The sequence below is a fragment of the Capricornis sumatraensis genome, chromosome 5 (genome assembly GCF_032405125.1).
Source record: "Capricornis sumatraensis isolate serow.1 chromosome 5, serow.2, whole genome shotgun sequence".
NCBI lineage: Eukaryota > Metazoa > Chordata > Mammalia > Artiodactyla > Bovidae > Capricornis > Capricornis sumatraensis.
In genome coordinates, this window is record NC_091073.1 from 79608477 (window position 1) to 79622379 (window position 13903).

The 13903-nt window shown below is 47.3% G+C and overlaps 1 protein-coding gene across 4 annotated transcripts in view; it reads left to right on the forward strand.

Moving 5' to 3' along the window:
- Positions 1–13903, forward strand: part of TNS3 (tensin 3) — a 222311-nt gene that overhangs the window by 32977 nt on the left and 175431 nt on the right. For 2 of the 4 annotated variants that reach the window (XM_068973012.1, XM_068973011.1), the window contains exon 2: positions 11426–11537. The exons of 1 other annotated variant lie outside the window; for it this stretch is intronic. Coding sequence is in view for 1 of the 3 variants with exons in the window: in XM_068973007.1 (XP_068829108.1) it covers positions 4177–4254; positions 11426–11537 (190 nt within the window). In the remaining 2 variants the exon portion in view is untranslated. Of the gene's footprint in view, positions 1–4176; positions 4255–11425; positions 11538–13903 lie in introns of those variants that run through there. One more of the 4 variants, XM_068973007.1, reaches the window with a different exon arrangement.

The window sequence follows — 13903 nt, forward strand, 5'->3', positions numbered from 1 at the left end:
GGACAGGCCAGATGAGACGCCTCTATCCTCACACCTGATGTGGGGAAATAACTTGGGTTTGGGACTACCCGTAGGAAGTCGGCTCTGCTGTGACAGTGGAGCATTGCTTGCTAGGTTAAACTTCCCAAAGCCTCTGCTGGTTGCCAACAGCTGGGGATGACATCTCTGCAGAACAGGGATTTCTGGAGGGGCCAAGGGCTTCCCTGGTAGCTCAGATGATAAAAAATCTGCCTGCAATGCCAGAGACCTGAGTTCGATCCCTGGGTTGGGATGATCCCTTGGAGCAGGGCATGGCAACCCACTCCAGTATTCTTGCCTGGAGAATCCCATGGACAGAGGAGCCTGGCGGGCTTCAGTTCATGGAGTTGCAGAGTCGGACACGACTGAGTGACTCACACACACACACACACACACACACAATCCAGTATTATCACTATTTCGATATTCAAGTTGTCCCAGGTCTGGCCAAGACAGCCTCTGCAGGCCGACTCAGCCCCCTGGTCATGCAGCCCTACCATTCTGGAAGCATTCCTTTACCTTTTGGCATTTGTACCATCCCTGACTCATCTGAAATCACCCACGTCTCTGGAGAGCCCCGATTTCTTTTACTGGGAAACAGACGTGGGTGCTGCATGTAACCACTACTCTTGGGGGCTTCTTCAGGCGCCCCTCCCCCACCACAGACAGAGCTGGGGAGTGTAGGGAGTTTATTTGTGCCTCTGTGTGCATGGGTGCATGCCTGTGCATGAGTGTGTGCGTGCATGTGCACATCTGCATTAATTTTCATTTCTGTACCTGTGTCTCTGCATTGAAAACATGAGTTACACCAGCATCTGATTCCAGTCCCACAGCACAGCTTTCACTGAAATGTTCTCCCTTTCTGTGTTAGTAAACTCCTTCTTCGCCAAGTGGTCCCAGGACACAGTATGTCCATGTGGTTCCTCCTCTCTCACTTCCAGAGACTCCCGCTGCCCTTAGGGTTGGGCCCTGGCTTGTTTTGTGGGGCCCCCTTCCTCTCCACGCCTGCTCTTAGGACGCAGACTCTGCCTGCCTGCCATCCATGCCCCGAATGCATGCTGTGCTTCCGTTCACACAAACACCCTGCCTTACGGTCCCCTGTTTCTTTTTCTGTCTCAAAAATGTCCCTCTCTCTTCTAGGTCTCAGCCCACCTGTCATCTGTTTTTCCTGAAGTCCCATGAGTGGGCTCAGTGCCCCCCTCATAATGCCACATACAGACATTCCCACCGCTGGGTAAAGGGTGTCACTGTAGTCCCTGTGTTGCCAGGCACACAGGCTGCTCATCAGCGCTCTGGGATGGCCTATGGGAGTAGCCTCCATTCAGTTAGATGAGATCCTGGATGGGCCAACCTCTCATCTTGTCTTAGAGTTGGACTCACTACTGAGCTCGTGTCCCCAGTCCAGTCTGGGTTCCCAGTCTGTTTTGGTGATACAGTCCCGAGGCCTGGTGTTGGAGCTTTACCCTCAAAGTCTGGACCTGGGCTCCCTGAAGTCCATCTTGTGGAGGAAGAACCTCCTTTGTTTTTGGGGACTCAGTGCAGCCAGAATTCAGAAGCAGATGTCAGGACAGCAAGAAGCAAGGAGGATTGTCACTTTGCCAGGGGCAGGCTAGGCTTGCAGCACAATAGTGGGGTGAGTCTGGCAAGGCTGGAGTGGCTGGCTTGGTCCCTAGGCTGAGCTTGCCTCAAGTGGTGGTGTGGGAAGCTAGAGGGAAAAGGGACTGGAGAGGGGGCCCGGAGGCAAAGCGGGGCAGGTGTGTGTTTGGGAAGTTCACTTGGGCTCTGGTGTTCCGGACTTCAGTGGACTATCTGGGATCCCTGATTCTCACTGAGTTGTGATAGCCCACTGTGCTATCATCTGTGAGGTGTGATTGCATGCATGTATTTATTATTAATAATAAAGTGTGGGAATTTTCTGAATGATGTATTTTTTAATTGAATCAGAGGAGATTCAGGTGTCCCTATGAAAACACCCGTTTGTCTTCCACCCTGGCAACCATGGGCCTAGGTACGCTGGTGCTCAGGACCATCATTTCCAAGGGCCCCGTAGCGTGTGCAGCCCCGTCCATGCGTTCAAGGAGCTTTATCATGTTGAAAGTTACCTTTTTGCTAGGACTGAGGTTCCTCCTGCTGGTTCCATGGGTGAGACTGGTGATAGATCCAGCTGATTCCTGGGAAAATGTTTGCCTTGTGTGCCCTCAGACAGCAGAAGAGTGTGCTTCTAGCTGAGCCTGTAGACATAGCTCTGGGCTCCGTCTTGTTCTCGATGGTGGGGACTCAAATCCAATACAGACGTGTGTTCTTAGGGATCCTGCAGTCACATGGGGGTGAGGGATATGTATGAAGAAATAGAACTGAGAGGTGTTTACAAAAACTAAAGTTTGACTTCTTTATAGAAAAAGTGAATAATAAATAAATCTAGAAAATAAATTAACGAATGAATGACTATAGAGACAGATGAATATACTCTTATTTGAAGGATGAAGGCAAAATGAAAATGAATGGGTGGCTGCCAGGTGAGAAGCCAGAATGATGTGTTTCTGGTTTTGTTTTTTTTTTTGGTGTGTGGTTGAAAGTCAAAGAGCAGCTTTGCTATTCAACCCCCAGAAACGGAAAGATGGGTATTTGGTGCCAGAACCTGAGAGGTTAATGTTGGCCTTTGAATTGATGGCTGGAATTTGCACATGTGTTAACCATAAAGGCCTGGGGTCTAGCCCACCCAGACTGCTCTCCAAAGCTAAGACATTTGGAGTTGCAAGCGGAGCTGAAGATCTGAAGTCAGAGCACTAGACCAACACAGGGCATTACTGCTGCTGCACCCTGGGCTGGGCACAGAGGCAGGCCCAGCCACTGGAGCACACGGTGCTGCTATGCACACAGTGAGCCGGCAGGTCTGAGAGCATCCAGCTCCCTAGGCCACGTGCTCCTCTGCATTGGCCTCCTCTACGGGACCCCACGGAAGGGAGGAGGTGGCCTCAGCTGAACAAGTCCACTGTCAAGGGACCCCTTTCCAGCAATGTCGCTAGAGCTCGTCATGGTGGAGAGCTAAGAGCCACTGGTCCGGGACCCCTGCCCAAGACGACTCGGTCTTGTGGGGTCTGACAGGCAAAGGGCCATTCTGTCTGTGGATCTGGCCCACCTTCCCCCTCTGGGCTGTGCTTCAGGCTAAGGGACCCTTCCCCTTTCCAGGTGTCCGGCTTCCTCTTCATGTGAGACCCTGTCCCCACCATCCCAGTCACCTTTATCTTCTTAAAATAAATTAAAAAGTTTTTAATTTCCTTCTAAAATCACAGACCCAGAGAGGGAACTCGGATGTGATTTGCTGGGAGCTGGATGGCTCTCTGGATAGTAAGGAGAGGGAGGGGTGCCGTGGATCCCAGACCCTAGGTTCCTACGCAAGGCCCCATGGCCATTTCCTTTGAGCTTGCTGGAACATCTACCTGCTTCTCATCCCACTTTGGCAAGGCTGCTCCTTGTTTTTCTTAGTTGAAGAGGCAAATTGGAAAGAGAACCTTTCTGTATTAGAGTTTTCCTTCTTTCCACTTCAAAGCCACTGTTTGCTAGCAGTACAGATTACCGGTGAGACTGACCAGTACAGATGCAAGTTTACTGGACAGTATACAAGATTTAAAGTCCCGAAAGCCAGAGAGCCTGCCGCTTTTGATTTTAAGTCCCTGGGTCTGCATTCTTGGAGAGGTCTGAAATCCTAGTAACGCTGTACTCAAGCCAAAGGCGGGGGTAATCCAGTGGGAGGGCCAAGGGCGTTGGAGGGCGATGGAGGGTTAGCCCCCCACCCCTGTCCTAGGAGGCGTTTCCTCGCCACTTTTCCTGGGTTTGGCGGAGAAACCTTTTTCCTCTTCTCCGGAGCTGCGGTCTGGGGCGGGGGGAAGGGAGCGCTAATTCGTGTCAGATGGAGGGGCGCCGGGGGGCCGTGCGCTCATTCGTCTGGGCTTTTGTTCGCGGCATCTGACTCCTGACGACCCAGTGGACTTGGAATTGGCGACCGCTTCATTTCAGGGCTCCCGGGGTCGAACTTCTGGGACTCCCAGACACAGGGGCCCAGGAGGCATACCTGCCGGGCATCGCCGCCCGGGAGGGTTCCGCGCCTGCTTCGGCCCTCCTCGCCCGGCCCGGCCCTCGGCGGTGGCCCGGACGGCCATGCGGCTGCGCGCCCTGACCCCGGGGCCGCCTGGAGGGTGCGCGCGCGGGGCGCGGGCTCGCCGGCACCGGCGCCAGGTGAGTGGGCGTTCTGCGAGGGGCAGGGGCGCAGGGAACGGGGACCCCGGCGCGGCGGGAACTGGGAGCTGGGACAGGAAGTGGAAGCACTTTTGGGTTGGTGCACGCGCGTGCTTGTGTGTGCCCACGTACCCCTGTCTGCGCGCCAGTGCGCCAGTGTGTACGGGTGCCCTTGCACTCTTGTCTGCGCGTGCATGTTCGCGCTTTTGCCCGGGTCACTGCGCGTGCCCGTATGTCCACGAGTGCGCGTGTGTCCTTGTTTATGTACGCGTGTCTCGTGTGTGTTCGTCTGTGCGGGTGCTACTTGAGCAGGAAAGGACGAGCGAGGGAAAGCAGAGCTTTGCCTGGTGGGAGGCCGGCGCCCTGGTGAGCCCACGTGAAGTGGGAGACAGCTTTGCTCTTAATTTTTGAATCCAGCTCCGTCTTGGACACACTTCCTTGGACTCCTTTACTGTAATGGAAGCAGGACATTGGCAGTTTCACGGACTCGCTTCTAGCTTGCGTTTCTTTGCGAAGGAAAAGGGTGCTGTAACTGGGTGTGTGAGGATGCTCTAGCGTTGTTGCAGAAGTGCAGGTTCCCCAGGGCCGTGTTACAGCGCTTGGTCCTGGGACTGTCTTCCATGGCGCTTCACTTAAACTGAGCAGATGCACAGGCCGCTCCCTCCTAGGTTCAGCAGTCCCCTCTCTGGGTCGAATAATTAGGCATTTATTGCATTCGTTTTACTGGAAACTTAAGAAGGTTCTGAGGAGTGAGAAGTTGTCAGAATGTCAGCCACTTGACATCACTTTGAGTTGTGCTCATTCTGGCTTTTAGTTTAACAATCAAACGCTACTGCTGAGAAGCTTGGGGACCGTGTGTGGAAGGCAGAGGATGCCCCTGTGCTCTGGGTCCTTCGGCTGTTGGTGGTTGGAGGCATCTCTGGGCAGGATCACTCCAGAGGTTTGGGGCGCGCTCTCCTCACGCGGGAAGTTGTGGTGTTTAACTTCAGAATCAAGTTGCTCGGTGATTTTGCTGAGTGCGTCAGCCGCCCTTGAATGCTACTGAAGGTTTCCTAGGTAAGAAAACACACACCTAAATCCTCTCTCCTGAAAGGAAAAGAGGCTTGGGTTGTGCTGGTTTAGGCTATGTGGGGGTAACTGTTGCCACTGCAACATTAGCCTAGAGAACTGAACCGAGAGGACTGTGAGGTTTTGCATTTTCGCAAAGCAGAGCAAAGGCTACCCTGCTGCACGCCTGTGGAGCACTTCCTCGCTCAGTTTTGCAGAGATTTTTCTTTCTAAAAAGAGACCTCACCATCAAGACCAGCGCTAATTACCCTGAACCCCTCAGGGAGTCCTTGTGGAACTGGCAGCCTTGCTCTCTACCCTTCCCACTGTCTGCTCCTAACAATTAAATGCAATTTAGATTCCTGAACTGAGCCTGCTAAATGCTTCAGCATTTCGGCCTCCCCTGTTCCCCATGCACTCATTGGGCCCGCCTCTTTGGGAGAAATGAAAGCACAGTATCAGGTGAAAACAAAGGCAGCCTAATCCCGTCTAGGCTCACTTCACAATGGAGATGTTATGTACAGATGAAGTGTGAGCAGATGTTATTACACTATCTGAAATGAATTCCTCCACCATCCAGCCATTGAAATGGCTTCGGCCTCTACACAGCACCTCTGCTGTTTCCTTCCTCCAGGTTTCTAACTGTGGCCCAGCCGGCAGAAAAACCACAGGAACACAGTGCCTCTTTCTCCCTGGTTGTAATAAAGGTATTTGTAAGGAATAAAACGTCACAGTATCCCCTGTTGGCTCACAGAATACAGCCAATTCATTCAGTCGACAAGTATTAATTGAGGGTGCCAGGCACTGTGCAGGGCCTTGGAAGAAAAATAGATAAGAGCCTGGTGTCCTGCCTGTAGGAAATTACACAAAAGAGACGGCTGTAAACAAATAACTGAAATATAAGGGAGGAAAAGTGTGTGCCAGCTGGGGGATTATGACAGAGGGCTGTGTGTGTCAGCTACTTGAATCTACTCCTGTCTGAGCATGAGGCCTGGGTGGAGACTGGGTCTGAGCCCATATTCCTTATCCGTTGGCTGCGGGGTCTTGAGCTTGCACCCTAGTGCTCCATTTGTAGAACAGTGCTGGTTATTTATAGCACAGAAGGGCCCTGCCAATGTCATGGACTTCACGATAGTAGCACCTTCATTCCTCTTTTGTAAGCACTGAGTTCAAGAGCCCTACCTACTATCAAAAAGTATATGGTCTCTTGAAAAAAGAAACAAACATGTAAATAAGTTTGTAATAGCAGTGCCTTGCCACGGTGTATTAATCTATACACTATTTAGAAGTGTGTTATTTAATGTCCAAATACTTAGGGGATTTTACTAAGATCTTTCTGTTTCTGATTCCTAATTTAATCCCATTGTGGTCAGAGAACATATTTAGTACAACTGGAATGATTTAAAATTTTCTTAGACTTGTCTATTAAACATTCCATATGCATTTGAAAAGAATGTGTATTCTGCCGCTGTTAGGTCAAATGTTCTATAATGTCAGTTAGGTCAAGATATTGATAATATTGTTCAAAGCTTATGTATCCTTGCTTATTTTCTGCAATAATTATCAATTATTTATAAAAATAATATTAATTATTGAGAAAGGCTATATTAGTTTGCTAGGAGTGCCATAATGAAATAACACAGACTCGGTGTCTTAAACAGCATAAGTTTATTTTTTTATAGTTCAGGAGGTTGGAAGTCCAAGATCAAGGTATTGACGAGTTTGGATTTTCCTAAGGCCTCCCTCTTTGCTTAGTTTGTATGGTCCCCATGTCCTCACATGGACTTCCCTCTGTGTGCCAAGTTTCCCTCCCCTTTTCTTTATATAAGGACACCAGCCCTGTTGGATGAGGTCCCTACCTTTATGGCCTCGTTTTACCTTGATTATCTCTTTAAAGGCCCTAACTTCAAACATAGTTACATTGGAGGTGAAAGCTTCAATATATGAATTTTGTGGGGACACAATTCAGTGTGGGGTAATGAAATTTCTGACTATCTTATGTTTGCCTATTTCTCATTGCAATTCTGTCAGTTCTTGTTTCATATATTTTGAGAATTTTGTTATTAAATGCGTAACTTTGTTATATTCTCTTGATGTTTTTACCCTTTTGTCATTATGTAGTGCTTTCCTATGTCACTGGGGCTTCCCTGGCGGCTCAGATGGATATCATTGGGAATATTCTTTAATCTGGAATCTATTTTGTTTTTAGTACAGTCATTTCAGCTTTTCTTTGATTAACACTAACATTGTATATTTTTCTATTCTTTTTTTAAAAAATATAATTTGACAATCCCTGCCTTTTAATGAGATGTTTAAACTGTTTACATTAATGTGATTCCTAATATATTGAGGTTTAAATCTATCATCGTGCTGCGTGTTTTCCATTTCTCTTACGTGTTCTTTATTACTGCTTTTTCTCTTTTCTTGCCAGTTTAACATAATTTTGTTTTCTCTTCTTTGTTGTATTTATTACCTGCAGCTCGTTATTTTAGTTGCTGCTTGAAGTTTATGTTATGCCTTTTTAGCTTCTCACAGTCTGCCTTCAAGTGATAGTGTATTACTTCGTGTATATTATGAGAGCCTCCCAGTGGTATACTACCATTTCTCCTTTCCTGAGCTTTGTGCTTTTATCATAAATTTTACTTCTACTTATGTTAAACCTCACATTGTATCATTATTAGTTTTTATTTAAATAGTTATCTTCTGATGAGTTTCAAGTAACAAGTAAAAGACCTTACATATTTGTCTATGTAATTAATCATTTCTAGTGGTCTTCATTCTTTTGTGTAAAGCTATATTTCCATCTAATATTATTTTCCTTTTGCTCAGACTATCTTTAACATGTCTTGTATGTGTCAGTTAGTGATAAATTATTGCAGCTTTTGTATATTCTAGGAAGGTTTTAATTCACCGTCATTTTTGAAGTGTGTTTTTGCTGGATTGGTCAGTTTTTTCTTAGTACTTTATATTGCTACACTGTGTTCTCACTTGCTTTTTTTTGAATGAGACATCTACTGTTATTTTAATGCTTAATCCCGTGAGTGTAATTTGTGCTCCCCTGCCTCCCTGGCTGCTTTTAAGATCTCTTTTTTTTGAGTTGAAGTATAGTTGATTTAGAGTGTTCTGTTAGTTTCAGGTGTACAGCAAGTGATTAATTTATATATATATATATATTTCTAGATTATTTTCCATTGTAGGTTAATGTAAGATATTGAATATACTTCTGTGTGCTGTACAGTAAATCCTTGTTGCCTATCTGTTTTATTTATAATAGTTCGTTAATCCCTACTCCTAATTCATTCCTCCCTTTCCTCCATACTTCTTTGGTGACTGTAAGTTTGTTTTCTATATTTATGAGTCTGTTTCAGTTTTGTATATAGATTCATTTAAGATTGTCTCTTTATAACTGGATCTGAGCAGTTTGGTTTTCATGTGCCTTATGTAGTTTCTGTCACATTTTTTTGTGCTTGAGATTTTTTTGAGTTTCATGGATCTATGGGTTTATAGTTTTCCTCATGTTTTGGAAAAGTTTCAGCCATTATCTCTTCAAATTTCCCTCCACCCACCCATTTTCTTTCAGGGTCTTATAAGCTGCTAAAAGTTGTCCCACAGTTCACTGATGCTCTTTTTGTTTGTTTATCTATCTGTTTATTTACATAGGTTGTCTTTTCTTTCTGTGCTTTATTTTGGTAAGTTTCCGTGGTGATGTCTTCAAATTCACTAATCTGCTCTACTGCAGTGTCTGATCTGTTAATAATTTTATCCAGTGTTTCAATGTTTTTCATCTCAGCTATTTACATTTGCTTCTGTAAATGTTTGTTCAGGATCTTTTCTTACCTTCCTTTGTGAACAAATGGAATATAGTTATCATACTCTGTTAATACCTGTGTGCTTATTCTTGTCAGTTCAGAGTCACTTTCAATTGACTGATTCTTCTCATCATGCGTTATGTTTTCCTGTTGTTTTGCATGCCTGATAATCTTAAAAAAAGTGTTTATTTGGTTTTATTCAGCTGCACCAGGGCCTAGCTGTGGCATGTGGGATCCTTAGTTGTGGTGTTGGGATCCCCAGTTGCACCATGTGGGATCTAGTTCTCTGACCAGGGGTCCAACCAGGGCCCCCTGCACTAGGAGCGTGGAATCATAGCTGCTGAAACACTAGGGAAGTCCCATGCCTGATAATTTTTGATTGGGCACCAGGCATGGTGAATTTTACCTTACTGGGTGTTGGGTATTTTTTTATTTCTACAGATATTCTTGAGCTTTGTTCTGAAATGCAGGTAAATTACTTGGAGAGACCAGGAGCAGTGCTCAGTTTATAGTTAATCATTCCTCACTTTTGAGGCAAGATCCTCCTGTTTTCTATGCAATATTCCCTGAATCTTGGGTTTTTCTGGTCTGGCTGTGGGAAGAAGGACTGTTTTCGGCTCTGTGTGAGCACTGTTTCCTAAAATGGAGGTTCTTTCCCCAGCCTTGAGTATCTTCCTCAAACAGGTGTGTGTGCACACATGCTCTTCAGTACTGTGCTGAATGCTTCCGAGGGCCCTTCTGAAGATCTTAGGAGTTCTTTGCCACTCTCTCTTCTCCAGTGCTCTGCTTAGTGAACTCTTTCTTGCTGGCTTATTCAGCTTGAATTCTTAACTCCTTTTCTTCAACCCATGTGGTATACTGGTTCCCCCTTCCCTCTCTGCATCCTGAAATCTTTCTCTGTGTAGGAATTTGGAGACAGTCGTAGAGCTCACCTCATTTTTTCCTGCCTCTGAGGAACTAGATAGGTTCATTTGCCTTTTCATGAACATCCTATAAAGAGAATCAGTCACTGTGTGCTCATATCTGACTTCTTTATTCAGCCTGATAATGCTTTTGATGTTCACCCATGATGTTGCATGTATTAGTAGCTTACTCTTGTGTATACCTAAGCGAATATTTGGATGTATGGTATGTATCCATTTTATGAATATACCGTGGTTTGTTTGTCCAGGTTCCTTGTGATGGGCATCTGGGTTACTTACTGTTAGGGGCACTTTTTAAAAAGGTAGCTCTGATCATTCTCAAACATATGTCTTTGCGGACATACTTTTTAAGTGTCTGTAGGAGTGGAATTCGGAGAAGGCAATGGCACCCCACTCCAGTACTCTTGCCTGGAAAATCCCATGGATGGAGGAGCCTGGTGGGCTGCAGTCCATGGGGTCGCACAGAGTCGGACACGACTGAGCAACTCAGCAGCAGCAGCAGCAGCAGCAGAACTGGAGTTGCTGAGTCGTAAGATTGGTGTAGATTTAAAAATATGTGAAAGAAATTGTCAAGCTGCTTTCCAAAGTAGCTGTCCCATTTGTCTCCATTCTCGGTAACACTTCATCTTCTCAATGAATTTCAGCTATGCTGGTGTGAGTAATGGCCTCTGTGAGTCCATGCAGATATCCGTTATGTTAGGATGCTCTGTCACATATCAGAAAATAGGAATATGATTGGTGTTTAGTTTCAAAGGCAAATTGAACTTTTATAAGATCCTCAGCCATAGCTGTGAGCCTTGCTTAACACTACAAACGTGGATTTGGTGGCTGAGTGGTCCATGTCTTTGCAGTGCCTATGTGTGTAATGGAGTCAATGCTGTAACAGATTTAAAGAGGAGCTACGTGTCCTGTCACCCTGGTCTGATGACAGCTTCTCTGCCAGTACATGAGTTCAGAGAGGCTAAGGGGCCAGGAAGGCCAGTGAGTTAGTGTCCTCTGCTATAATCATGCTGTTTGCTGATTGTTTCTTCCCTAGAAAAAATCATTAAGACTAGGCATGCATGTAGATTCTTTTGTCACAGAAGTGGTGGCTGTAAGCCTGCAGTCTGGAAGCTGATAGACTACACATAAGCCCTTCACCCAGGGGATTATGAGCTGGGCGCGTGTGGGCCATCACTAGGGCCCTGGCACTAAGCGTGCCGATGGGGTATCCCAGGCTCCCGGGATCCCAGCCTTGGCAAGATGCTGTCTTGTACTGCTCTGTTTGCCTGGTCAAGTTCCTGTTTCAGCTGTTCATCAACTCGGCTGGATTTATTATCTCTTGAAAGGGAAAAGGAAGAGCAAACGGACTGTCAATGAAAGTGCTAACACTTTCTCCCTTTACTTTTTCAGCCAGAAGAAGTAACTGCGAGTCTGCACAGTTTTAAGAACAAGGCCTTTAAAAAAGCCAGAGTCTGTGGGGTTTGCAAACAGATTATTGAAGGTCGAGGGATTTCATGCCGAGGTGAGTCCACGTTGATCCTTCTCATGCCAATTAAACTGAAGCAAAGCAAACAAACAGAAACCCAAAATGAAACCTTCTTTCGGGAGTTTCCAAAGTTAAATCATGGAATTCCCCATCTTAACCTGAGTTTCCCCTTACCCTCACTGGACTGGGATGGAACGTATTTATACAGATATATGCTCATGAGAAATTTTTCCAGAAAGAGCAAAGTTAGTCTTATGGGAGGGGGGCAGCCGTGAGTGGCTCCTGACTTATTTTCCTTCTGTCCTGTAGTGTCAGTAGCCTGAATCATCCCCTTTTGTTTTCTGGTCTCTTACCAGAGTTTACAAATGAACATTTTCTGTTCTTTTGAGTGAGATAGTTCATTGCGTTACTGTCCTTTTAGCCTTTTGTCAGGCATTGCGCCAATCCGTAAACAGAGCCACCAGCTTCAGTATTTGGTGTTTAAACCCCAGGTAATCAATGCAACTTGCTATTTTTTGTGTTTTCATGGTAGTAAATCTGTATAACAGCCATGTGAGGAGGACTTCTCTTGTTTCCATTGAACCCTGGAATCATGGTTCTGTGTCACAGAGCAGAAGCAGGTGCGGTTACCTGGGAGAAGGCTTTGGGCTGCTCTGGGCTTGTTATCACTGGTGGGTTTGGGATTTTCTCTGTAGAATAGTTCCAGGGTTGCCTCTAGGCTCCCCATCCTCCCAGTGGACTCCCTGGCACATGGTCCCTGAGGGCTGCTTTGGGGTTAGGCAGCCTCAAGGGAAGATGCATGATGGCCACACTGCAGTGGAACCTTAGAGGGGGTGGGAGGCAGGTGTGTCCCCTCCTCTGAAGCGCCCCTCCACTGTCAGTGCTGACGGTGCCTTGGAGCCAGCTCCCGCCTCTCCTTCCCCCTCTGTGGCCTCCTGGAAGTGCCCCAAGTCCCCTCCCTCCCTCACCCCACACGGGTCTCTGTTTTAAAGTTGACACACCTGCTTCTCAGAGTGCATGGCGCTCTCACCTTGTCCTTGGCTGCAGGTTCCTCTCCACCTAGAAAGGGTGAGCCAGGCCCTGGGGGCTGAGGCATCACCTGTAGGGGTGCACATGGGGCATGGATCCAGCACCAGGCCTCTCGGCACAGACCCTCTCCCCACATCAGCAGGCCTGCATGGGTGTGCAGGTACACACGTACACACATGCACACACACACATGCTCACAGGAGCATGCACACACATGGAGATGCAGAGAAGAGTGTGGCCAAGACAGGGCTGGGCCAGGAGTGCAGGCTGGTGCTCTGAGTCTGTTAGGATCCTCTCTGAGTCCCTGATGTGGGTTGCAACATTGTTCTCTGGATGGCTGGCACAAGGCCTGACTGGGATGGGTGTGAGGTGCTGAGCTCACTTTCTGGCACTTTGCTTTGCAGCTGCTGTGATAATAATATTTCCTCGATGACCCCACATGAATGTGCCATGGTGATCCCCACGTGGGTGACATCGGGGACCTTAGCTGGCTGCTGTCCACATGTGCAGGTCATGAACACAAACCAAGCTGGTTTAGCTCCTTAGGCCCAAGGGCTCTGTTTCCCACATACAGTTAATGATGGCCTGGTGGCGACAAACAGATTGGCTCTTGGGAGAGTAAGTTTCCTTCTCATCTCTGTACAGCTGAGGCCTGAGTTGGCTAAGGAGCTATCCCAAATATCCTTTTGAAACTCTCAGTACTTCTTTTTTAACTGCCTATAAGATAACAGTTATTCTCTTCAAAGTAAATGGAAGCAATGAGATCTGACCAGATTGGAGACAACGGTCCCCAGCAGCCAGGCTTTCCCATCAGGCCAGAGCTCCTCAAGGATGCTGACAGCCCCCAGTATCGTCCAGGGCTTGGCATGAGGGCACACATTCCAGGCTCACGCCTCCTTCCCTGTCCTGCAGCTTCCCAGGCTTGTAGGGGCCAGGAAGGGGCCCAGACTATTCTTTGGTTCTTAATGATCTGTCTTGTGGCATTTGTAGCCTGTGATGTGTGAGATGTCAAGGAGGACTAAGAGGCCTGGCAGAGTGGTGTGGGTGGCGTGCGCGTGGCTATGCGGGCGCGTGGCTGTGCGGGCGCGTCCTCTGGAATTCTATGGGGGAGGCAGTGAGATCTCAGGATCCCACTGGGTGCAGCATTGCCCAAGGCCAACTCGGCCCCAAGGACCCTGTGCAGGACCAACACAAAAGGGTGGGAGAGCAGAAAGGTGGCAACAGGGTGGACTTGTGCAGTGCTAACTCGTGATCTGTCTGGCTTATGCCTTTCTGGTCTAAGAATCACTGTGGTTCTGTTTTATCTCATAGTCTAGCCCTGTGGAAATCACTTTTTGGAGCCACCTAGTTCTCTTTTGCTTGAAGAAAATCCT